Consider the following 26,164-nt stretch of genomic DNA (forward strand, 5'->3'; position numbering starts at 1 on the left):
TCTAGCTAGTAATATTCGACGGAATTTCAAAAACAGGGAATGTGTATAGTATAACTTGAATTCGTTGGTACATTTACGGTATATTTTAATAGTGAGACGGTGTATTTTGGTATATTTCTGAGGGTCATACCGTATATCGCAAACCAAGGGCCACACTGTTTACAACAACGCCGCAGACGCGCGTCTTTTTTTTCGAGTGGCTTTTTGCAGCATTATTTGTGAACGTACCCATAAATCAATTAAAAATTAAAGGAAAAAGTAAGTAGAACACTTATTTGAAGATTACAAGCAGAAGGATCAGAGCGATACGAATTCTAACGACTAATAGAGCGTCCAGCCCCTGCGCAGCTTTGCCGCGGTTGCCGGGTACAGTCGCTCTGAGACGGGGCTCGTTTTCAGCGCGCCAAACTGCAGACACAAATAAATAGTTTTCTCCGCGCTCTGCGGATGTGTGTGTGTGTGTGTACGATAACTATAAATAAAATATAGCACTCGCCTTTATACATATATTAATGCATACACAAATATCGGTACTTTGTTACAGCACGTTTTTGGCTAGAAATCATATAAATTTGACATGGAGCGACGCCTGAGACGCCCGCGTCGCGAGGAGGCTGCAGCGGCACCTCTCGCCTCCACACAGCCTAGCCTTCTGCCCGTTACCAGGCGGGCTGGCTCAGTGGCAGCTGCAGCAGCCGCCACTGGCCCTGCGACCCGGACACGTGTCTCGCCCTCGCGCAACAAGGTCGTTCAACCGATCTCTGAAGTGGAACTGGCACCGCGCACAAGGCGCTCCAGCCGTCCTCGCTCCTCGGTCGGACCGATGACTTCCTCTCTGCCCGTCAAGACATCGGTCAAGTCGCCAACACCCATCAGAGAGGTCCCTGAGGTGAGTGTAAATCCGTTTCAACAGTCAATAAAGTCGCTATCAAGACTCAATCGCTATCGGTGGGCCATTATCTTAGCGAGGGTCAGCCCTGCCTGGAATTCTGAGAATTATCAGGAAAAGAATGTGCTTTATCTTCGATCAGCGATATAATCCATGAGAAGCTCTACTCACGGCCCATTCTTTGCAGGTGTCCTCGCCTGTGCGTCAAGCGACCAGCAATTTGCCCATGACCCTTACCACCAACACCGCTAGCCGTGCACCCAACAAATCCTTTAACACCAGCTCCGTGAACAGCAGCAGCGCGGTGAACACCTACAGCAGCAGCAGCACAACCACTGAACACATTGAGATACGCACCGAAGGCGGGGGCGAAGTGGACATCGACGCCATTCGCAAACGCATCACAGAGAGATTACGTCGATCCGTGTCGAAGACATTATCTAGTTTGGGCGGAACCAAAGCCACCAACACAGAGGATGGCAGTCGCTATAGTAGAAGCTTATCGCGATCGGTGTACGAAGACGAGAAGTCGTCGAAGCAGAGCTACTCAACGGGGGAGGAGGACCTGTACGAGGAGGATGAACTGGAGGAGGATGAGTTCCGCAGCTTCAATGCCACACTTCAGTCGGCCAATCAGGGAGAGACCTCGTGTCGCCAGATGAAGTCTCCTAAGGAGTTTGGCGGCTGGCTGGGAGCCTTCCTCCTGTTGGTTGTGGTGCCCTTTTGTGTCTACTATCTCACCTGGAGCTGCGCGGCGCGCAACAATTGCCAATTCAAGAACGTTAATTTAGCGGTTCTGGTGGACTGGAACTATCTGGCGCGCCAGGTTTTCCAAATCCGAGTAGTAGGCGCCTTTGTGGCATACCAAGTGGCTGTCTTCCTGCTGGTGGCCCTGTTGCCGGGACGGCGCGTACATCTCACACGGGAGACCTACAAATTCAACTCTTTGGCTGTGGCTATGGTCCTGATCATAGCCGGTGGCTATGCCGAGTATAAGAAGTATCCCGTCGTGAGCTATATACTGCGTCACTATCTGCGATTCTGCATCTTTGGGATAGTGAGTGCTTTCGTTGCGGCCGCCTGGAGCTATTGGCGCGTGGACACCGCCAAGTACAATGTGCTCAGGCACAATGTGTCGAACGAATACGGTCGCACCGGCAACTTTGTAGTGGACTTTGCCCTCGGCAGGCAGCTGAACCCCAAGTGGATGGGACGAGTGGACTGGAAGCAATACTACTACCGTCTGTCCATGGTTAGCACCCTTCTGTATGCGACATGCTACATCTACCAGACCCTGCAGTGGCCCAAGCCACATCCGATGACGGACGGGATCACCTTGGCGCGCTATTACATTAACAATACCCACTACGATCCGGCCACATTGCTCTCGGCCAGCTGCCTGCTGCTCTACGTCCTCGACGCGATTGTCTTTGAGCACCATTTGAGCTCGTCCTTCGAACTTCAGTACGAGGGCTACGGCTGCCTCCTGCTGCTGCGCTATGCCGCCACTCCCTACCTGCTGACCGCCGTCACGAAATACTTCTACGATCAGCGCGTGCCCATCACCTGTTGGTATGCCCCCATCGGAGTCGTCGCCCTGCTGTTGCTCGGCCTCTGCGTGAAGCGCTTCAGCAGCGCCTACAAGTACAAGTACAGGCTTAACTCTCAGAACCCCATATTTTCCAACATCGAGACGATTCACACCTTCCAGGGCAACCGCATCCTGCTGACAGGCCTCTGGGGCCATGTGCGTCAGCCCAACTACTTGGGGGACATCATTGCCTTGGTGGCTCTGGCAGCACCCATGTCGCTGCGTCTGGCCTGGCCCCCAGTGCTGGGGCTGGTACTGCTAGTCCTGGTGCTTCTGCATCGCACCACGCGCTCGAATGCCCGCAACCATGCGCGCTACCACTCTGCATGGAATCGCTACTGCGCCCGGGTGCGGTACTCCATTCTGCCGAGAGTCTTCTAAGAGATAACACTATTATTTATGAAATTTTCAGTTCAGTTTTGTTTTTTATTTCTGTGACCATTTCGTCTTTAGTTCTGTATTGATTTACATTGTGTTTCGAATTGTATATATCAATACTCGTGCATCCATTACACACAACACCATTTCTCATTGATTTTAGTACAAAATTTGATTTTATTCTCACCAACGTACAACCGACGGACAATTAACACTTAACAATAAGCTTAGTTAAACCCACAAAATTGTAGCTCTATGAACATCTGTCTGGATAATCGGCTAAAATACGCTTAAGATTTAGAAGCCATAAATATTCATTACTCTCTGTATAATACACGAACCAATAGGAACTAATTTTTATATTTAAATATCAATTAAATAAATTCGTAGTTTCTATACTATAAAGAAACGCACAACGAAGGTTGTCATTATTGTATATCTGAATGATATCGTCAAGGATATTTTTTTTTTGAGTGGTTGCTTATCTGAAATATCTGGATAATGGGTTAATTGTTTGCTGAAATGGAACCAAAAAGAGAAAATCAATTAGAGATTAATGTAGGCATTATATCTGTAAAAAGGAGAATTATAATATAACTTAGTCGATTATTTAAAGATGAAGCTTAAACTAAAGTGCAGACTTTGCATGTCTATAAGGTCAAGATCGCCCTTAACTTGATTTCAAGTTGAATCCAAATATAAAGTATGATGGAGCATATTTCATGCCTTTTGCCACAAAATGTGGTTGATGATGATGATGAATGTCAGCCAACGAATAAAAGAAGTAATTTTGTGTAAAAATGCCCCTGCTCACTGCCACCCCTCGCTGCTGCCACACCGCACAAAGTTCTGTGGTGTGGGCGTGCCCCAAAGCCGTTACAACTGTTAATGACATTTACGAATGTTTGCAAGAGACCAAAGTTGCTGGAACCACCCGTCTCTCCCCTCCATCTACCACACACATAATGCCAAAATAATGACGAAGTCTGGCTTGCACCTCCGTCCCCCAATGGCCGCCCCAATCCCACTTCGGCGTGATTCCCCCCCTCTGCCCAGCAATAGAAAAATGACGCGGAAACTGTCAAAAAAGAAAGCAACAGAAAATATAGAATGAGGCAAGCTAACGCCAGCGCCGGGCCGACATTTGCGGTTTGCTATACAAATGACCGACCACCGCCGCCGCCGCCGCCGACTGCCCCGCCCACTTGACGAAAATTATACAATAATGGCGTCAACATTAGCAAATTGTGGAGCTTGTACAGCCAGTTGCCATTCAGGCAGGGAAACATCTCCCTGCTCCGTGCTCCCAGTCCCCGTCCGGTAGGTTGTCCTTTAATGAGCGTTTAAATTGGCGGATCCTGGTCCTGCCACTGCGCATGGGGTGAGATTTTGCTTTTTGTGTTTTTTTTTTCTTGATTGATTGCTGTTTGTGGTGGTTAGTTTTTGAGTTGGGTGAGGGGGAACAAAGCGCATAAATGATTACAACAAATATGCAAATTTAACCCAACAGTCATGGGGACAAGCACTGGAAAACTATGTACATATTTGGTTGCTTCAAATATTTGTACAACTTTCTCACATGCTTTTAGAAGTGGTTAAGTATCGAAGCGAAGGAAAGATCTTGTGACCACGAGTCTTATTAACTCCAAGGAATATGCCTTACAGACAATTTACAATTGAGCTTCCATCTACTGGAACTGGAATTGAGCCTGGAATTAAGCTTGCTTAAAAAGTTTCCAAAGAGAAAAACAAAGAAAAGAGAAAACCTCAACTCTCTCAGATGGACACACACACACACACAGACACACTCACCACACACGCACTCACGCATAAATCACGCCTTTTGTCAGCATCAGATAACGTTTGGCATAAATTTAGTTTTAATTGACTTAATGCTTGTACTTTTATCAAATAATTAATTACAAAGCAGACTGTGGGCAACACCCAGAGAGACAGTTTAAGGAGCTTCGTGTGGGAGCAAAGTTGGGTCAAGCGGGGATCTCCCGTTCCAGGTACAGTCTGTCCAGCTCTATCTGGGACTTTTCTGTGGGCGGCACTCAGCAGTCAGTCTCTGCAGTTGGTTGGCGCACCAGTTGGGCAGCAACTGCAGTGTTTGCTTTGCGTGGGCCCCTCCACTCGCTTTCAATTATCTAGTTTTCTATAAATTTTCTTGGTCGCAGTGGTCGTTGTCAATGCATTTTGTTGGTCTGTAATTGCCCCTTGTCAACAAGTCGGGGCGCAACCAGTCCAGAGATCGATATCGTGGTCGTTTGCCACTATTTTTGTTCTGTTGGGAGAGCAATAAAACTGTTATTGAATGTAATTAGCTTCGTAATGGGGTTATTTATGTATGCCATTTCTTGTTTATGAAGTGCAGTGCAGTGCACTGCAGTGAACTGCAGTTTGTCAACGCTCTGTTTTGATTGATTGATTAATGGATGTTCTGCAAGATGACTGAAATGGAATAACAAGTTGAAACTCGAAAGTGGAATTGAACTTTCCTTGGAAGGGGTTTCCAGAACTCCTTTAGCCTTGAACCAACTTCAATGGCAAACCAAGTGAAAAATGAGAGGGTAGAACATTAGCCATTCACCTACGAGTATCTGTATAACTGGACCGCCCCAGAAACGCTCCAATGCCAACTTTGGAAGGGACCTTGAAAAAAGCGTCAAGCAGAAACCTCTTGACAAGTTTTGTCAGCCAACAATGGGACACGTAGCCTTTGTTCGCCAGTGTCAGGACCTGCACATTCATCTTCGTCAGGAAGCGGGGTAAGTTTGCATTTAAATTGGTAATTAACACGGAATGAAAGCGAAAGCCAGAAAGAAGAAAAATGCGATGCGAAATAAACAGGAATACAAAAGAACTAAGCGAAGGACTGTGGAAGCAGCGAAACGGAAACAATCAACTAGCCGAAAGATAACAAATGTGGGCTAAAGAAACAGTAGAACAGTCACACATTGAAGAAATGGTAATGCCAAGGGCAGGATATCATTTTCGATTGCAAAATTGATTGTCAAAGCGAGGGCGTAATGGCTACACTGAGTGAAACGGGAAATCAACCTTACACATATGTATGTATGTACAATATGTACCTACTATATTTAACTTAATTTTACTCTTGGTTTTAAGTGAAGTTGTGCAGTCAATCCATCATTTCTTCCAGTGTAATTGTCTGTAAAATCTCACCCAGTGTAATAATCCCGTTGCTTCTGCCAGCTGCACTTGCTGCTGCTGCTGCTGCCTCTGGTTCTGCTTCTCCGACGTTATCATTTCATTAAATCAGAAAACGGGAACAAAACAATAAAACGGTACAACAACAAGGAGAACGACCGATTGCCAAAAGACAAAGCGAGAAAAACGTTTCGTTTGGGTTCTTCCTCCTCCTTCTCTCCCACAAACACGACTCTCTCTCTCCTCCAATGAACGCTGCCAATTGAATGTAAATGAGAGAATGGGTGGCGCTGTCAGCTAAACGGATAGGAATGGATTGAGAGTGGACAGCGCAGAGGCAGTGGCAGAGGCAGAGGCAGAGAGGTAGAAGCTGGCTTTTGTTGAGCAGGTCATCAATGACAATCGAAGAGCCTGACGACTTACTAGACGGAAATTGTAAATGGAAAACCTGAGCTCTTACTAGGCAAAACTGTGTACGGAGGACCCATTGTCAGATGCAATTGCCTTTATTAGCCATCAATCCAGTGAATAAATAGAGAGGAAATGCGAGTGAGAACTATGGATTTGATGGGGTAAAATCTTTGATCTCCTGCCTTACTGTCAGCTTATGAGATTATGGTAATTATCGCCGCTAATGTTGGTTCTGTTAATCGAAAGGATCATTGGGTATCGATTTGGGCCCTAAAACAAACCCCAAAAAATATCCAATCGTACCAAAATTAAGTTTCCAATCCAGGAAACAGTCTATTGCATGCATATCCTGTAACAGCAATTAGTAAAATTTCTTGGCCAGAAACAGAGCAAAGCATACCTGACCGAAACCCATTACCTACTCGACTTGGCCATAACCGTAACGTGGAATTGGATTGTGGGGGGGAAGTCGGAGCGAGGGACATAGTGTGGAACGAGTGAAAAAGAATGAGCACAGGCAAAACAAACTTAATTGTCTGCACAGTTTTATTTACTCCGTAGAGGGGCGGACAGGACTTACCATGTCCTTGCCCTGCCCTGCCGGAGACAGATAGATATGCCATAGAGGATGAGATGCGGCTGCGTCTGCTTGTAATTACTGTGCAACGACGAGTACTGGGAGCAAGCAGTCCTTCGCCTCCTGCACCCACTTAACGAACATGACCAAGACTGACCAAACAATAGGCCTCTGTCTCTGTCTCTGTCTCTGTCTCTGGGCCTGACTCTGAGCACTGGGCACTAGGCACTGGCCACTGGCCACTGGCCACTGGTTTCAACATGCACGACTCGTTGCATGGATAAGTGATGCAAAGCCAGCCCCCTGCCATCCATTGTGCCCTGGGTCTTGTTTAATGCCAACACAATAAACTTGGCCAAAAGGTTGTTGTCAATGCTATTACTGCTGGTGCTCTACGGGCAGCCGAGGGGAATGGATTCCTGTCTATGGTTGGCCAGGCACCGACTACAAGTCTGTGGCCATGTAGTAGGTGTTGTTATCATATTTGCATCGTCCTGGCCCTGGCGCTGGTGCTGGTGCTGTCCTGGTCCCCCGATACCGGTTCCTCCTGCCAATAACTCAATCACCGACGCACTGCAGTTGCCCGGGACCCATTCATCATCGGTAGACAAAATATTAATCGCTCCTGCCCTTGCACTTGCACTTGCACGTGGCTAAATTGGATTCGAACGCGATTATGTCACGGCAGCAAGGTTACAATTTATAATTGTCAAACGTACGAGCGATGTGCGGATGCATGCCAACTGCCCAGACAAATGGTATACGAGCATGCCAGTCCCCCAGTCCCCAGGATCCCCAAAGCAAATTTTCACTATACCCGTGATTTATGGCCAGAGGAAATTGACTTGTGATATATGATTCCCGGTGCAGCCAAGACCTTGAAAAAGCTGCAACAAAGGCAGTAAGTTTTATGGAATGGAAAGTGTTTCCCATTCACGTGGATATACCCATGATAGTATCAGCGATTTGTTTCCTAAAAGTGGTTTGTTCCAAGCATAACTAAGAGTATAAAAGAGTCTAGATCTACAGGATAGATGTGTCAAAGAACACTAATAGTCAGATATCTCTGGTGACCAAAAGAAGCCAAAATGTTCTGGGAATATATTTTGCAATATCAAAAATATTAGAAATCGAAAAGACATCCAGGGCAGAACCATTGAAATCGTTGCTCAATAGACAACTCATTGAACATGAATAATGTTCTACTGTAAGCCGACATCTTGGCACCCCCACAAAAGGTCCTCGACGGCGTAAGTGAATTGGCCGAGCCATGAGGACTCGCTGGAGGCAAGGTTTTGGCCCTGACTGTCTTTAAAGAGCAAAAGTCAAAGCCATCAACCGTCTTCCATTTCAATTATGAAATTGCTCTATCTAATCCGCGCTTTAATAAAAGCTCCAGAGGTTCAGCCACAACCCCAACTATGAGGGAAGCAGCTCTTAACAAGCCGTTGCCAGCGACCCTTAAGCCACCTCACCTTTTAATGAGTCAGAAAGTTGATGCCACATAACGATGTCATAATGGGCATTGTGTGGGCAATACAGGGCAGGACAGGATGCTAGAGGAGAGGAGAGGACAGCGGCAGATGGAGTCGCGGTTTAGCGCCTGACGCTTTTCACTCTTTACTCTTCACTTTTCAATCCTCGCTAAGCAAAGCGGGGGATCAGTCAGGAGCCAGGACAATGGCAAAGACAGGAAAGCATCTCTATTGTGATTTTAATTAGACCAACTTTTGCCCCACACTTCAATTAGTGGGCTCGGGGGATCGGCCACAGAGCCACAGGACCACAACCAAAAAACGACAACGGACAGCATGCAACAATTTCTGGCATTAAAACGAAAACTATTCCTTAGCTTAGCATAATATTTACCAGAAGCCAAAAGCGTTGAATATCGGAGAGCTTCGGAGAAAAAAATGGCAGAAAATATTGGTAGAAAAACTAGTTGAAAAAGGAGTGGACAGAGGAAGATGGAGCAGACGGAGAGCCACAACTATTCAGGATGCAGAACGGAGAAGAGTTCGAGTTGAGTTCAGGTCGAGGAAAAAGTATGCAACACTCCCCAGAGTTACCTGAGCATAACAAAGGCGCTTACCAGGTGTTGGTGCATGCCAGGAGTGGCAAAAGGATTGCGGAGGGAAGTGGACAGACAGACCGCAAGCCCAGCCCAGGACCAGGACCAGGCCCAGGACCAAAGTAGCAAGTTTGCTGGAGGAGAGCAGGGGCTTGGGCTTGGGTTTGGGCTTGGGTTTGGGCTTGGGGAGCCATATGCGAAATTGTTTTATAGCTGCCCGGGAATGGTCAGTCTGTAGTCCTGAGTCTCCACTACAGTCCAGTCGAGTAGAGCGTTGAGTTTGTTTATGGCCAGCCAGGCAACTTGGGCCAGAACGGATGTTGCCTCTAACGTGTACATCCGCAGGTCCGAGCCCCTCTGTCTGCCCGTTCCTCCCCATAGCACGTGTACGACTATCTGTGCAAGGGAGCATTCTGAGCATTCAGTTTCATGTTGAAGCGTTTAACAAAGCGCCGTAAATTGCATCAGGCGTGCAACCACAATCTACGGGTATCTCATCCCGATCCGCCCTCCGAGTATACCGTGACCGGTAGGTTTTCCAGAGTTTCTTATTCCCAGTTAAGAGCGTATCCCTTTTGCGGTTCAGGTAAACTTTTATTACCCCGAAAAAAAAAACAATTTAAACATCGGAGGATGGCTTGGAGCAGGCTTTTAGCCAGACCAGGAATTAGATTATTGGCCTTGAGGTAAATGTTTCTCGGTCCGAACTGATGCTAATGGAATGCGGTCTTACTCGGCAGACGTCATCTTCAATTTGTGGCCCTTTCCCGTTTTAAATTGATTCGGACTTCTCGGCCCGACTGCAAGCACAATTAAAACGTTTGCTGAGTTCTCGGTTAAAGTTAGCTCCTCATTTGCCTGGGGCACGGGGGCACACACATCTGCGATCGAACAATTATTAGTTGCTGTAATCAAAGCCCCAGCTGCGGACACAATTGGTATATTGCCAATGTTTATTAGAGTCGGTCCCAAAGCCTCGCCAAATTGCCAAACACATCCCAGGGGATGGGGACCGGGACCCACCCGGTTCGAACATGCGACAGCCGGGGGCAGCGGTGGCAGCAACGACGGTGGCAAGTGCAGCAAGGCGTTGCTTTTTTAATAGAGTCATAACTTGCTGCCAACTAATGGGATTCGAACCAAAACACGCTGCACTGAAAGAAATAAAGGGCACTGCTTCCTATTGCGTAGATTTTGTAATGAAACCTTGCATACAATGGAATTCTTTGTTTAAAAAAAAAAAATGCCCAATAGAGAGTAACGGCATTGTTTTATAGTAGAGCTCTTCCTGTATTTGAATACAATTTCTAGAATTTCCAGACCAATAGATTGCTCAAAGATCTTACTCTACACCTATGTAATATTATCCTTTCTCTCGGTGGACTTTTGGTCAGTCCTTGCTTAGCCATAACCTACGCCCCTCGAGTTTTCATACACCGCTTCTATATAGAATTTTTTTTTTTGCCACGTTCGTTACTTTCTGTGTCCTCTATCGTGGCTCGACTTTGGTTACAATTCAATTTGCAGTGGGCGCTTTTTTCCTGGACATATTTTCTTTTTTTTTTTTGTGTGCGGTCGCCTGGCGCTTTGAAAATTTGTGTCCGTACACTGCCGTACCTGGGCAGTGTCGTAAATGTGTGGAAATTGTTGGGTGTTATGCCTCGTAGGTATGACTGCCAGTTAAGCAACGGGCGGTCCCGAGCTAAGAACTCTTCTCCACCTCCACCTCCACCTGTACCCCCATACCCTGCCTGGCTCCATCTCCATTCCCGAGTGTGTGGCATGTGGCCAACAAATCTCCACCCTTCCCTGGCGGCTCTCGCTGTCGTTTTATTGTCTTGGCATAATGTTGACGTTGGACTTGTTCTAGATGGTTGCTGGGCTCGTTACTTCTCCTGGCCGGGCGACCCAAGAGCAGGGCATGTGGTCCTCATAATTGTCTTGCGCAAATGGTCGTGTAAAATTTTAATTGCTTTTTAGTGCAAACTCTTGGAAAATTTGTAGTTTCCGAAGAGGCCAAGACCGGGGCTAAGCTCAAATGTCCCACGCTCACTTTTGAAGGGTCAAAACCTGTCGACTCTGGGGCTGATTAGGAAATGTTTATGTCGTAGTTGTTTTTCCTGAATGGCTTTATTTTGAAGAGCTTTTGAAAGATTTCAATATGGTCATTAGAGGCGGAAGAATCGTAGGACTACTGCTTGTCAGCTGGTGTATTCCCTTGACTGTCTTTAGCACCCAAAACCAAGCCGCATCTTAACCGAAATCAGCAGACACTCATTAAAATCCAAAGTAATTTTCCACACCATATCACCGTGCATGACACATATATCAAAAATGTATGTGCGAAACGTCAAAAAGTTTAAGCACGGCCGCCATAAAAACAATTTGAATACATTTTTGATTACATTTATGGAGTGGAGCGGGGGTTGTGGGGCCAAAAGGAAACCAAGTCAAGCTGAAAACAACTTTCGAACAACACTTGACATAGAAAATTTTGTGTGTGTTCTCCACAGCATATGCAAACCATGAAGAACCCAACCCCAATCTCAATTTCAGGCCCTGTCATGGGAGGAAGTGATATGGGATATGGGATATGGGTGCGTCCAAATATTTGTACTACCAAACCGAATCGCTTCATAACTTTAAGAATCCCTCATCATTCTTTATATTTTTTCTTCCGGTTTACGGGTTTTCTTTCTCTGCTGGACGATATTTTCTATTACGAGAATTTCTCATTCGGCTCGTTAGCATTTTTCCGGTTATCTCGCTTCAGATTTATAGTGCTCATTGCCCCAATGGCTGGGGCCCGTCATTTATGGTCACCGTTTTTGACATTCATTGGCCTTTTTTCTCTCCGTTTCCCCTCGTCCTTGGCCGCTGCCCAGCGAGGACCTGCCTCGATGGGACACAAGACACGACACTCCACTCAAACTTAAATAGAAATGAGCGCATCAAGCGTGAAATTAAATTTGATAAATTCTATTTACGTAAAGAAATGGAAGATTTGTGGGGACACTTTTTGGGGTCACCGTCGAGGGGAGCGAGGATGTGCTAAGGGTAGCTGGTCCTAGGTCATAATTTAAGTGTATCGAATGGGTTTTTTAACGCTCGGTTGTGCAGTGTAAGCATGATGGGGAAATAATCAAAAGAGCGTTAAATGAAGGTATTTTTTTTCTCAGATATGCAGGCATTTACGATCCTACATATAACGTTTGTAGTCTTGATCACCATTAGAAGGCATTTATGAAACAGGCGTATCCATTTGTGATTTGATCTCAATCGGATGGCTATTAGACGATGGATTTTAAAGGTATCATCCGTTCAGAAATAAACTCTTTTGGTTGTAAGTTAAGCTTAAACTCAGATCGGGGCTACGAACAACAGCAGATAAGCAGAACCCCAGTAAATTGCTATATGGAAAAGAATAACGTAAGCATCAGAAAGGCGGGGAGCGGGAGTGCCCACACACAAACAGAACCGCAGTGGAAACAACCGCGGGAGCGGCAGGCCCCATCAAAAGGTACAGGCCGGAGAAAACATTGAGAACTTTTAATATTCACTCTTGTCGGCTGCATAAATTAAGGCCCTCAAAGGGCTGTGCGAGAGAGGCCGAGCGTGAGGGGCAGTCGAAACTGCAATAGCGAAACAACAAAAGTCGCGCGAAAGAGGGGGAGTGGAAAGGGGTAGAGGCTGCTGATGGAGCAGATAACATGCAAACCAACGGCAGAAGCAAAGGCACTCAACTGAAGAGCGCAGAAAGAGAGAGAGAGAGAGGAAACTCAAGAGCGGCTTGCAGGAAAAGACCAACAAAAAGAAACCAAAGATGATAATCGAGGCCGCTGATACCCATCGTTTCTATATCCAACTAACATTTTTTTGGTTGAAAGATCTTCATAGAAAGTAAAGTTTTTCAAAGACTTGATTCAACAGATCGAAAGGAAATCATGACATATTCGTATATTGCTAGTTTGTTTTGATAGTATACCATTTAAACAGCTGTTTCTGGATTCTGATGATGCTAGATGGCTATACATGGGGTCGAATATGCGAAAATGGATTCCGAAATCAAAACACTTCTTGCAAGCGTATACCAAGTGATTCACAGACAAGGTTTATGTCGGGCGGACAGTGAAAGAAAGAATAACTACAGCTACAGAATATGTACAAAGCGAATGAAGCGAAAGTATGAAAGCGGATGGACAGGGGAGGGCAAGGGCTGCCAACTTGTGGCGCCTTTTGTTGGTGCTGGCCCTGCTGCTGCTGCTGCTGCTGGTTCCTGTTTGTTATTGCACTTTTGCGTGCCGCTCTCGAACCCAAATGCATAAGAGACTGAAGAGCAGGCCCAAAACCCTGGTTCAAACCGAGAAACAGAGCAGGACACAGAGCCCCGCAGAACCCAGACCCAGACCCAGACCCAGATACAGTTCGGCCACTCAAACTCACTTCAATGAATACTTTATGGGTTAATAATCGTAAAACCATTCAGCGCAAGAGCCTCGCCAGCCCTTTGGGCCTTTTGCCCTGCTCTTCCCTGCTCTTTCCCCTTTCCATCTTCTCTTGGCCAAAGTTTTTGTGCGCGAGAATTCATAAACAATGTGCATAAAGCGCAAAATGTAGCGCTTCTGTTCGTTGGCGAAGACGGGGTGGCACGGGGTGTGGGAGCCTCGCCAGGGGAAGGATGTCCCACTGCAGTGGCAAATTGTTGTTGTTTCGTTTGCCCTTTATTGTTGCAGGCTTGAGCGGCAGGTCCTGCCTTTTGGGGTTTGCCAGGTGGTACGGATGGATGGTCGGAACATCGTTTATGCAAGTTTTCCCGTTTAGCTGTTGATTTTCTAGGTTCTGTGGGGGTTCCCAGAGTTTTCGTTGTTGTCAGGGTGTTCGCTGTTGTTGAAGTCAGTCGCTGTCATTCTTGATGAGGATGTTATTGTTGCTGAAGATGTTATTGCTGTGCAGGTGCTTATGCGATGGACAGGTGTGGGCGCTTTCGACAAGAAGATTAGGGAAGAGTTGAAGCTTAAAATAGGTTCAAGGTTGATGGGACAGAAACTTCAAACGGGTAACAAAGGAGCTTGGTAAAAGTCATGTTTACTTATAGTTTTGAGCCCCAGAAGTCTTCGGTCTTCGAATCAGCTATGAAACGGAATTGGCTATTAATCTAAGCTTTCATATATCGTTATTGAACAGATCTGAAACGGTTATGCATTTTTAATGAATCGCTGATGGTTGCCAAGGAGTTGCCAACGATCTCCATGCAAACCATTAATCTCTTTGCCCAATTTTAAATACACCCCAAAATGGGAATCATTTATCAACCATTGGTAGGGATAACGTCCTTTTCCCCTGCTACCAGGCTCAATCCACAAACCAAAAGCCGAGGGCACGTTCATTCCCAGCCGTTGAGCCTCTTGCAAAGTTTCAAATGCCAATAATTCAAAAATAAATAACTCATACGCCGCGTGGCCCTCCGAGGGAGAGCCAGTGACTGGAGAGCAACAAAAGAGCAGAGTGAACGAAAACAATGAAACAAAGGCAAAGTCACGCCTGCCAAACGCTGAAAACGTTTCAGAGTCAATTGTAAATATTTCTTCCATTGAGTTTTATTTGAAAAGTTCCTTTCGGGGACTGGGACTGTAAAAATGCCACCACCTAATGAAAAGCAACCCCCAAAAAGCTGTTTGCCGCTGGGGCGCGGAGGTGTAAGCCATTCTACCTGGGGCCCCCGTCAGGTTTTACACGCTCGTTACGTTTGATTTATAAAAGTTGATGTTTCTTCGTGTTGTTGCCGGCGCTGTAACGCGAACGCACAAATTAATTGCCGTTGTTATGCGTTGATAAATTGCGTATACGCCGCACTGTACGCCGGAGAGTTCTTTAACAATTTGTGAGGAGGGAGCAGTAAAATATTTAAGCAATAAATAAAATACCGAAGTAAAGTGAAGTTTAGTTTTCTTTCTGCTGCAAGTATCATTCTGTGCGAAGCTCGAATTGATTAACGCTTTCGTGGGAGTCTGTGGAGGTGGGGCCAAAAGTTTTCCGGCAATTTAGCAGATGAAAAGATATTTTAACAGGGATTCCTTACATTTAATTAATTGCCTCGGATTCCTTCTCAGGTGGGGTTTAACAATGGCAGTTTAAGAGTGCTGTAGATCATGTTGGGCAAGGGCTCCAGGGTTTAAATGATTAACTTTCGAAATTGGTTTACCAGAGGTGGAAAGATAATTTCGTTGGAGTTTCTGGATCGGAAGATAATACTTTACATACTTTATTCATATGTATATTGAACTGTGTTTCCATTAGGATTTGTCCGGCTGGCAGGTTATTAAGCACTTCCCTTCATTATGTGACAGCACTCACCTGGTCCATATTCCCGCTGTCTTCATAATTTATTTTCCCTAATGTTTCCCTCCTTGGAGTATTTTTCTTTTCCTTTCGGCTGGACGACCCCTTGCCGCTAAATCCACATTGAGTCCGACTTTGGAGCCCTGTCGGCACTTTGTTTTAGCATTTCTCTTAATTTGTTTTGGCAATAGCTGAGGAGCAACCCGTCCCGCGCCCACGCTCCTCCAAGTCCGAGGCTAAGCCAAGACTCTTTCAGCAGAGGAAGTGCAAAAAAAGAAACAATATTTCTTTTCCAGCTTCATTTTTGCGTGGATATTTCACTCGGACACGGACACGGACACCGACCCGGAGCCACAGCCATAGCCGGGGCCGGAGCCGGAGCCAGAGCCGAGTGCGGCGCCAGCGGAAATGAAAACTTAACGCTTATTTGAACCTTCAACAGTGCACATAAATCACCAGACTGATGTTGCCACCGCTGTTCGCTCTGTGGCACCGCTGGGGCCTGGCCCTGGGCCGCAGTCCCCACTTTCCCAGTGCTGCTTAGCAGAAAGCAGCTTAAATACCATTTCGGTAGTCAGCTTTTGTGGCCTATAGCAATCGCATTTGGACTCTGTTTGCTCTGCACTTTGTTCTGTCTGCGTTTTGTCTTTGGGCCCCGTCATAATTCTGTCTCTAAATATTTTTTTTCGGCCGCATTATGCTGATGACGATGATGATGATTGGGGGCATATGTGCGTGAAAAGCATTCCGTTCCTGTGTCGGCTCTACGTTCCGTGCCACGCTTTGCGGCGTGTGCAACTTCCGTTTCCGTTTGACGCAGCGGAAGCGACCGACGCCTGTGGCAGGCACTTTCACTGATTGCTCTGGCTCCCCCAAATCAACCCCCAAAAGAATATTCCCCCCCACCCTTCATTGTGATGTTCAGTTATTAGCAGAACAAATGCAACCCTCCCTCGGATCGGGCCCCCAAACATCAGTCAGCAATAAAAAGAATTTCAGTGGGGCGCCAGGACTGCATTTGATTGCCTCCTGCTAAATGAGCTTCGTCTCCGGGCGTACATTTTGAAGTAATCTCAAAATTTTTGCCCATTTGATTCAATTACACCTTTGGGTGTTGTAACTTTATTTTTGCTTCAACGTCGGAGCATATCGGGGAAACAAATGGCACGAAGCAGGAAGAGCCCAAAGAGGACCGATAGCAGTAGAAGGCGAACGGGGGGGAAAACCAAATTAGGGACACAACAAATGAGTGCAGCAGGGTGGGAGTAGCAGTGGCAGTGAGTGTTGGTGTTGGTGTTGGGTATGGGATGCGCTTTCGTTTGCTTCAGCTCTTCAGGCGGAGGTTAAGGGCGTATCAGGCGGTGCACTTGGAGAAATCAAAGCGTGGAGGAGTGGAAGGAGTACAGGAATGGGCTGGTAGCTGGTAGCTTCCCCCATATACAATTTCATCATAACTTTCCATCTAATTTAGCTTCCTCCTTTCTAATTATCCACCGCTTTTCGCACAGTGTATCCAACTTGGGGTCATTTGAGCTCTTTTTCGCATCTTTGACCAAACAACAATGGGCGAAAAATGGGATTTTCGCGCTACTTTTTATTCAACGTGCCAGCTAATTTGCTGCAACAACAATGCAGGATTGCTACCCAACACCCCTCACCCCTCACCCTTCACCCTTCACCAAGCTCGTCCCTGACAAAGCGCCAACCACACGCTTATGGAAGCCACGCGCGTCCATCAGGGCTGCAAGTCGAGCTTTTCGGTTGGGCTTTAATTTCATGCTTACTTTAATGCGAACAAGAGCGAGCCCCACGCTGTGGGATCTCCCCCATCCTATCGTTGACTTTGTGCTGTAGTTAACGGCTTTCGGGGTGGCAGAGGCAGCGGCAGAGGCAGGGGCAGGGGCCAAAGGGATGCCAAGCCTGTGTGGCCGGGGGTTGGCTTTGGAGGTTAACTACTTTTCATGAGCTTAATTTTAAATTGAGGCTGCAGCGCAGCGGTGGCGGTGGCGATGGCGGCGATGGCGGCTTCATTTACTTTGTGCCTCGCCAACTTTGTTGCAAGCAAACTTTTACGCGGACTGTTTAGCAAAAGGCAAAGTTAAGTTGATGCTGCACCACACTCGCGCTCACACTATCCCCCCCAGACCCAACTGGTGGAAAAATTCTATTAGGAAATGCCAACCGGTTGCAGGCCCATTGAGTTATTAAGCCAGCTAATTGCTTATTTGCACTGGAAAAAGGAAAACTGCTCAACGATCCGCAAACCGATCCTCCCCCCTCCCCCACTCTCTCCAGGCACTCGCAATTTGCACTCAACGCGAAAAATTGCCACAAACGCCCCTCGATTCCGATGGGCGGGGCAGCACTGATAGCAAATCTCGCCGCTCCATTCCCGGCTATTCACACAGAAACGCCTCCATCTGTCTCTCCATCTCTCTGCGGAGCAGGCGAAGTGATTTTTCCAGCCTTGATTTTTTTAATTGCTCACAAAATTGCACATGATCGTGAGTTTAATTAAAGTCTGACTTCGGACCCCGTCCGTTCGTTGCGTGTTGATGACTCTATCGAGTGGGGCAAGCCATATCTATTAGATCTATTGAACTTATATATATGTGTTATTAAAGCACCTTTGGAAATTAATATTTCATACAGAAATGCTCGATATTACAAGTTTACAGACCGAATCTTGCTGGTTCTTATAACGGTTACTCGAAGATTTTAGGGGTATATCAGCTGTGGATATGTGTAACACCCAGAAAGAACTTTTTATCCTATTTCTTATAACAAGTGCTAGCAAAATTGCGAGAGAATGCGGACATACGTCCTCTTTACGAACACCGATACAAAGAGAGGGAGAGAGATAGAGAGATGCGGCAGTTATCGGTTTCCGTACCGTATCGTACGTATAAAATATCTTGTATAAGTTAGATCAATCATAAGTTCCCGATTACGTTCCCGCTTGTTTTTTTTATTTCACAGAATTTGGTATACATACACACTCGTACTCGCATCGTGTCAGTATGTAAAAGTAAAGTCGGATTCCAATTTTGCATAGTCGGAACAATGGTTTTAATCTGAATACTCGACTCGAAGACTGGTCTTGAATTGTTTATATCATCTTCATACATATATGTACGCTTACATACATTTTGACGAATTAAATATACGGTTTGATCGCTGGGAACATATGCACATTGTATGTTTGAACATGTACATATGTATGTATGTTAAATAAATTAAATCGTACCGATTTGAGTAAAAAAGACTAAAAATTCGGATTATCAAAATAAAACCGAAGACCATTTCTATCAACTCTTGGAATCAGTAATTTCGAATAATGCATCCCTCACTGTACTTGCATTGCTGTAATGCGATTTGGAATAATGAATATGCTTAGACCCACTGGACTAAGAATAGTCAGAAGTATAAATATAAATGGAAAGACTTGCTGGGCCCTCCTCAATTGATAAGGGTGTCGCGTCTATAGCATACAGCAGGATTCGATTTTCGCCACGCAAAATGGACACTGAAATACAACGTTTTTATTTGGACAAGACTGTATTTGTAACAGGCGGCACTGGGTTTTTAGGAAAAGGTACAAGGACTTTGTAATATCCAGGATAAGTGAAAGCAAAAGATAAATTGTACCGTTCAATTTTCAGTGATCATTGAAAAGATCCTACGAGCAACAGATCCGAAACACATATATTTTCTGGTCAGGTCTAAGAAAAACGAGGATGTCAAGACGCGCGTTGCAAAATGGATGAGCCAGCCGGTGAGTATCCTACGACTGTCATGCTGAAAACGCTCGCTCTCACGCCCTCCTGTTACAGATTTTCGAGGCACTACTAAAGACAAAACCCAGGGCCTTGGAGCTGATGACACCCATAGCAGGGGATTGTCTGGAGCCGGACCTAGGTATTAGTGATGCGGATCGTAAGCTACTGGCAAAAGAGGTGCAGATTGTTATTCACGGAGCAGCCACAGTCCGCTTCAACGAGCCCATGCATACGGCGCTGGCCATCAACACGCGGGCCACGCGCCTCATGCTGCAGCTGGCCAGGGAAATGCATCGCTTGGAGGCCTTCGTCCAGATCTCCACAGCCTACTCCAACTGCGTGCTGGAACACATTCACGAGCAGTTCTATCCTGACAATTTTACCTGCTCTGTGGATACGGCGCTGCAGCTAAAAGAGACACTGAGCGCCGCGCTTTTGGACAATATGACGCCTGCCTTGCTGGGAAATTTCCCCAACACATACAGCTATACGAAGGGCCTGGCAGAGCAAGTGATCCAAGGTGAGGCGGGTGACCTTCCGGTGTGTATCTTTCGGCCTGCCATTAGTAAGTGACTCCTCTGACTGACAGCCGAGTGGCGTTTCGATAACCTCCAATCTTCCCAACGATAGTATTTGCCAACTATAAGGAGCCTTCTTCCGGATGGATTGACAACCCGTATGGACTAATCGCCTTAATATACGGCATTACCTACGGTGTCCTGCACCTATTGCTTTGCAATTACAAGGCGCACGCCCCTGTGGTTCCCGGCGATTATTGCGGCAACATGGTCGTGGCTAGCGCATGGGAAACGGCAAGGAACGCAAAGAAAAAGCCAGTGCCCACCATTTATAATTTCTCACCTAGCAACAAAAATATTATCACCTTTGGGGATCTCAAAGATAAGGGCATGTACAGTGGCAAGCTGGTTCCGATGACCAAAATGATTTGGTACCCGTTTCTACATGCCACCACATTTCCTTGGCTGTTTAGTCTGGGCTGCATCTTTTACCACTATGTGCCCGGCTTTTTGTACGATATCCTCCTGCGGCTGAGTGGCGAAAAACCGCGCCTAGTGAAGGCCTATCGCAAAGTCCACGAAAATGTTGTGGCACTGTTCCCCTTCAATAAGAAAACATATTGGTTTAACAGGGATAACACTGAGGCATTATGGGACCATATGTCCACGGAAGATCAAAGCGTGTTCAACTTTAATATGGAGAATATGAACTGGGACGACTATTTCAAGTCTACCTTGAATGGTATGCGACTACATTTGTTCAAGGAACCACCGACGACAGCTTCTTTGGATCATGGACGTAGGATTCTATCTCGGTGAGTAGACTTCCGTAATACTCTTGTCGTTCTTGAAACTATCTTGGCTCTGTGATTGCAGGTATTTTGTTCTACATTGCGCTGTTCAAGTTCTTCTTGTCTCTGCTGCCGCATACTTGATTTGGTTAGTTTTGAGCGTCTTTATATAAATAAGAGTTTAAATGTAACACGTAAAACGGTATGTCTCGGTTGAAAATTGGAAATAATAAATGCCATTGATAATAAAATAATCACACAGCGGAGCACCTTATATGCCAGTTTCTAAGCAGAGTATCGAAGAAAATGCTGAATAGGTGTTAGTTATGCGTTGGGGAAAATATATTCATGGGATGGTATTTAGTCATTCTATTTCCTGTCGATCAGAATACTTTCGAAGCTAGTGATTGGCAATTTCAGACGCTTGTAAATAAATTCGTTCAACTTTTGACTTTTGGTCTGTCAGACAATGCAAATGTGCAACAATATTTAAATAAATGCAACATTTGCTCTGTGGACTGCGCCATTTTCTGTTTCTAATTTACATATCAATCCGATGAAGGAGAGTAGATCTAGAATGGATCTTCTGGATTGTAGTTTAAAGTTCTGTATCTCTCTCTTACACAGTTATGATCAAAGAGCACTCTCCTACGGCTGCTTCTTCTACCATTACTTTTTTTAATTTGAGTTTATTTCAACTTTTTGGGCCCTCTCTTCACAGCCCAAACAATTGCGGATTCCCATTATATCCGCGTAATTAATAACTCGTTGCAACTTTTCAGACATTTTCGTGGTAAATATGAATTTAAGTTGTCTTCTCCGTCTACCACTAAGCATTATGCACGCTTCCCTTGCTCTCTGCTCCTCCTCCAGATGTGCAGGAGGCTGCGAGGATGCCAGTAGATACATACACATGTACACATGTATGTATGCGAAAAGGGCACAACTTTGGCCAAAAGCAAACCATTTAAATTCATTTTAATTCAAGCGGCAAGCACACGAGTGTGCATAGCCAGACCGACTAACTCATAATATTTTCACATCGCACACACTTGCCGTAAAACAATTTTCATACATTTTTGCTTTGTTATTTCTTCTGCGCCGCCCACTGTATCACATCCCTCGTTCCAGTGGTATATATACTCTACAGAAAGGGTTTGGCGATTCCAGAGTCATGTGTACAAAGTGTTCCCTCACCGCTAAAGTCATCCGACTAAACCTTTGAGCACTACTTTTACTACTACTTTTAGTAGTAAGTCGGATCAAATCACTATACCTCATCGCTCTCGCTATGGCTTTCTAGAGAACTCATCTCTCTCATTCGACCTCGAAGGGTATAAACGGCTTCGGTGCCCCATGCTCTGCTTTCGTTTTTTTATCTTTTTTTCCTTTGGCTTTTTTTATGTTTTTGGGAATGGAATGTCTAGTGCGTCTCAAAGGGTTTCACACTTTGTGTGTTTGCACCGGCAGCCAAAGGCTGCATATGAAAATATTTGTGAAGCCTTCCTTCTGCAATGTTGCGGCCCTTCATGGATCCGCGAGGTCTGAAAGCAGACGCACTATAAATATTTGAAGCTCATTTTGGTTTCAACAAATTTGATTGCATTGCTTTAAGAGGGGCATTTCTTTCAGCTGTCACGTGTTTCTACTTAATAAATTAAGAAATATTTAATATTGCCCCCAGCTGCATCTCTTCTGAAATCTATGCTGGTTTTTTGAGTGCATTCCATTTTAATTGCCAGCGGAATGGATAGTCATCAATTTGGTGAATTGCACTTGTGCAAACACCTTAAAATGCCATAAATTCTCAAAAACTATTTATTGTTTTTATCGCATGACCCGAATTTGCAGACAGAACAGAACCGAACCACACAGAACTGAAGAGAGCTGAACAGAAGCCCTGGTGGAAAATGGATGACCCTACACATCATTCATTGCCATATCCTTCAATGCCTAAGCCATTGTTTTTTTGGCCATTGGTAAACAATACGACAAATTGGTATTGCATTGTATCGTAACCCTCTGCATTGGTCCTCTCTTTCACTCTCCGCCTGGCGTTTCGGTTTTTGCAATTTTCGCAAATTGTTTTTATGCAAAATATTATCGTTTAACTGCTGTTTCGATTGCAATTATACATACACACATATAGTATTGTGTGTACGTATTTCTGCCATTTATATAGGCCATTAATATTGTATTTCGGTTGTCTGCCGAATCGATCCGATCCATAGAGGGCTATACTATGGGTTTTTGTCCCGTCGCATAGATGAAATTCCGTGCATTCTCTACAGCGATTCTGATTTGGCTGCTGTTTGCATTTTTGCAGTTTTGCAGCGAAATTAATTTGCGTAAATTGTATTAAATGCATGGCCATGCCCAGCAAACTGTGCAAATTTTAATTGAATGCCTTTTGTTTGCCCCTGAATTATTTTGCCATGTTTTCTTTGGCCATTTCCCTTACCGTTCCCGTTCCCGTTCCCGTTCTCGTTGTTGTTGCGGTTATTGACGGTCTTGTTAAATCGTTTGCCAATGCAATTTGATTGGCAATCCACAAAAAAAACCGGCGCGGATTGCTCTCGAAATGATAGCTGGATAAAGCGGAAAAACTCGCCAAAGCCCAGACACATCGTTGCCATTCGACGCTAATTGGTTTATGGATTGTATTATGTTTTAATTATATCACCAAAAGGGAATCGAAATGCTTTTGTTACTCCATAAACAGGGTTTGCACAGGGAAATTAGTTTCAGCTAATCATACGAGTACTGAACGGTAGGATTTTCTATAAAGAATAAAGTTTATATTTGGGATATGGGTTGCACCCATGCACCGACAGATCATTGTATTCGCATCTCCATTCATTTTAAAGACCCGATTCTCCTTGAACTCCCTTCAAAGTTCCCCAATCAACTCCTACAAAGGGCATTCCCGTCCAGACATTAATCAATCAGTTCCCGCGGAAGCATGGCCAGCATCCATAACTAAATTATGGGATAAATTACCATTTAGCCAGTGGCCAGAGGAGGTGGCCTTAATTAAAAGCCAGCGAGGCGGGATTGCTGCACTTGCAATTTCGCAAATAAATCTTTTAGCACAACCGCAAGACACGAGACGCGTTCAAAATGCTAAATTAGTAAAATGTCACTTTCGCTTTCAAGTCGAGAGGGAAAATTCCTGGGGAACTGGCTGGGCGCATTGTTGTCGGCACGGATCAAAGTGTCGGAGCGGCTGCGACGATGGGGACAGAGATGCGGCAGCCACATAAATTATCACAGCCTAAGCAGGCGCAGACACTTGCCAAAGCTGGCGGCCCATACGGGGGGGACAGAGGCTACGGAATTGGAGCTGGTGTCGTGCGAAATGTTCCACATGTGGCTGGCAATGCATTGACATACTTCAAAGGCTTCTGTGGCGCAACCAAATGGAGAGCAAGAGAGTGAGTGTCTGCTTTAATTTTTCGGCTTTAGACTATAAATACTTTCCAGGGATTACATTTGGGGACAATGCATGCTCTCCCACTCAAGACACTGAAGAAACTACACCATACAGAAAATGGTTTGAATGCAGTTTCAGTGATTTGTAGATGTTCCACCGAAGGCTAAAACAAGTTTGGCACACTTATCGAATCACGTTTAATAAAATTAAACAATTTATAGACCCTTTAAGCTATGAAAAGCGCTGGACCAAACTCATGTGAACCCCCTAGGCTTAAGGACTGACCTGACTAGCCAGGAAACCTCATATCTCTGTTGGCACACATTTGTGCGAACTGGATTCTTTTAGTGCTCCGATACCAATTCCGTTTCGAATTGCTTACTGCAGTTGGGGCGCCCCCGGACATGGCTGGGAACTGGATTTGGGCCAGTAAAACGCTTGCATGCATAAATCTTGAGCTGTTTATTGGGCAGCCGTCCCCGCAGAGACCGTATACACCGAGACCGAGTATCTCATGAATCGTTTTGTATGGCCAACCGACGGCTTCCTGGGGAACTGCCTGCTAATGTTTGTCAATTACGTTTATCATGAGTGTCCGTTCAAAGCAGAGAGACAGGAAATTAGTCAGATGTGATGTACGAGGAAGTAGGAATTTCCCTCCCTATGGAAGAGCAAATGTAATAAAGATCTGGAGTTCCGATGTCGCATCTCAGGGGCAATTTCAGATTGAATTTCATTGGATCTCATGGGGTCAGGCCAACGACATCTTTATTCCATCGTTTGTGAACGTGACTTACCCACTTTCCGATGTCCATCAGACAAAGTTTGAGGCCGAGTAGTAACTTGCAACATTTCCATATGTTAACTGCCGTTCTGGCACTTTCCAACACATGTCACGCACTTCTCGAACAACTTGGAAAAGCTGGAAAAGCCCACGCCGGAGCAATTTCAACTGCACTTCACAGCTGGCCAGAAAAGACCAGACCAGAGCAGACCATGCCAAAGCCCACGCTGAAGAGCGTCCCCGTCTCTGAGCAATCTGTAAGTGGAGCGAACAAAATAATCAAAATGAGAATAAAATCAAAACATTGCGGCCCAGGCAATTTGCATGCGGAGAACCGGCAGCCAATGCCTAGCCAGTGCTGAGCAAGTAGTGAACGGAAAGCCAACAACACTTAAACTCCCAAGGGAGATCGGTAACAGCTTATTGCTAACTAGTGTACTTTCTTCAAAAATGTGGCCAAAGTCAGGAATCTGGGCTCAAAGTTAAGGCGGAAGGTGGTCCCCAAATTGGCCAACTCTTCGACGTTATATAGCAACTGATGAATTTAGCTAGTTCAGCTTGTTTTCTTAACTACCAAGACCAGCTATATGCTCATCACGGTTATGCAAGCCACTTGAAGACAACGCCGGCGGCGCCTGTGCAGCTGGCAAGAAGTGTGTTTGAAGACACTTGTTGGCTGCCTGCCAGGGGGCACGGAATGGGATGGTATGGGATGGGGCTGTGGCATGGCAGATGATGATTATGGCTGCGATGATGATGATCACGGCCGACGACAGCATAACAAATGAACATTTAGATGAAGTTGCAGGCAATGCCAGCGGCCTCCACGGACGCCTCTTTTAATTCTTTCTTTCCCACTCAGACGACAGGCAAGAGGGAGTGCGAGTGGTAGTGCGAGTGCCGGAGCCAATGCGAGTGGGAGTGGCGGAGGGGGACGGGCGAAAGGAGTTGCATACAGCTTTAATCAAGCATCAAGAGCGTGTATACGCGTCGTGTCTCTGAGAAAAGTTTGTCTTTGGCCGGAGCGACGGACTTGGTTAACTGGCGGACAACGTCATCGTGTTATTCATCATACAGAAGCGACTACGACTGTGGCTCCTTGTGGCTCGAACCTCGAACTCCATGTTCAGCTACCACTATTCCTGCAACTCCAGTCCCCAGCTCGCATTGCCTTTATTAAACGTTAGCCTGTCAGGCTCAGATTGGGCTTTTTTCGTACCCCGGTAGTCGTTCAGTTCTTGGGGTATACTCTAGAAGTGCACAGAGAAAAGTATGTAGTATTTTTGGACATATGCATCTAGACCGGATCCTCGTGGATTTGGGGAACTATACATACTATTCTATTGATTTGCCGCTTATTTTCACAGGATTCCTCAAAGCGGGTATCCTTTAGTCGATATATATAGTAATATTTGTGTTTTTCTTTTGT

At 45.6% G+C, this 26,164-nt stretch overlaps 2 protein-coding genes and 1 long non-coding RNA gene across 4 annotated transcripts; 2 read left to right on the forward strand and 1 right to left on the reverse strand.

The window, feature by feature from the left end:
* Window positions 1–105: 105 nt before the first annotated feature.
* Window positions 106–3,271, forward strand: LBR (lamin B receptor). Its single transcript, XM_001361637.4, has 3 exons — window positions 106–258; window positions 545–889; window positions 1,077–3,271. Exons 2-3 carry the CDS (start codon window positions 578–580, stop codon window positions 2,859–2,861), a joined length of 2,097 nt encoding a protein of 698 aa, XP_001361674.2. The 5' UTR covers window positions 106–258; window positions 545–577; the 3' UTR covers window positions 2,862–3,271.
* LOC117183722 (uncharacterized) lies at window positions 2,939–24,973 on the reverse strand. Of its 2 annotated transcripts, none has more exons than XR_004468875.1 (2): window positions 24,749–24,973; window positions 2,939–3,375 (listed from the first exon to the last, which is right to left on the reverse strand). It is a non-coding gene; the product is annotated as an uncharacterized lncRNA (long non-coding RNA). The 2 variants fall into 2 exon arrangements; XR_004468874.1 differs by lacking the exon at window positions 24,749–24,973 and adding an exon at window positions 6,048–6,368 and having other exon boundaries at window positions 2,941–3,375.
* On the forward strand, window positions 18,426–20,750 carry LOC6898828 (fatty acyl-CoA reductase wat-like). The gene is made up of 5 exons (XM_033378630.1): window positions 18,426–19,025; window positions 19,093–19,205; window positions 19,264–19,774; window positions 19,840–20,542; window positions 20,604–20,750. Exons 1-5 carry the CDS (start codon window positions 18,866–18,868, stop codon window positions 20,689–20,691), a joined length of 1,575 nt encoding a protein of 524 aa, XP_033234521.1. The 5' UTR covers window positions 18,426–18,865; the 3' UTR covers window positions 20,692–20,750.
* Window positions 24,974–26,164: the final 1,191 nt, after the last annotated feature.

The sequence above is a fragment of the Drosophila pseudoobscura genome, chromosome 3 (assembly GCF_009870125.1).
Source record: "Drosophila pseudoobscura strain MV-25-SWS-2005 chromosome 3, UCI_Dpse_MV25, whole genome shotgun sequence".
NCBI classification, from domain to species: Eukaryota; Metazoa; Arthropoda; class Insecta; order Diptera; family Drosophilidae; genus Drosophila; species Drosophila pseudoobscura.

Excerpts from the sequence above, each read along its gene's own strand:
- LBR (XM_001361637.4), top strand. The coding sequence starts at position 578 with ATGGAGCGACGCCTGAGACGCCCGCGTCGCGAGGAGGCTGCAGCGGCA. Across the intron at positions 890-1,076 it reads CCATCAGAGAGGTCCCTGAG|GTGTCCTCGCCTGTGCGTCA; the intron begins GTGAGTGTAAAT and ends CATTCTTTGCAG.
- LOC6898828 (XM_033378630.1), top strand. The coding sequence starts at position 18,866 with ATGGAAAGACTTGCTGGGCCCTCCTCAATTGATAAGGGTGTCGCGTCT. Across the intron at positions 19,206-19,263 it reads CAAAATGGATGAGCCAGCCG|ATTTTCGAGGCACTACTAAA; the intron begins GTGAGTATCCTA and ends CTCCTGTTACAG. Across the intron at positions 19,775-19,839 it reads TATCTTTCGGCCTGCCATTA|TATTTGCCAACTATAAGGAG; the intron begins GTAAGTGACTCC and ends TCCCAACGATAG.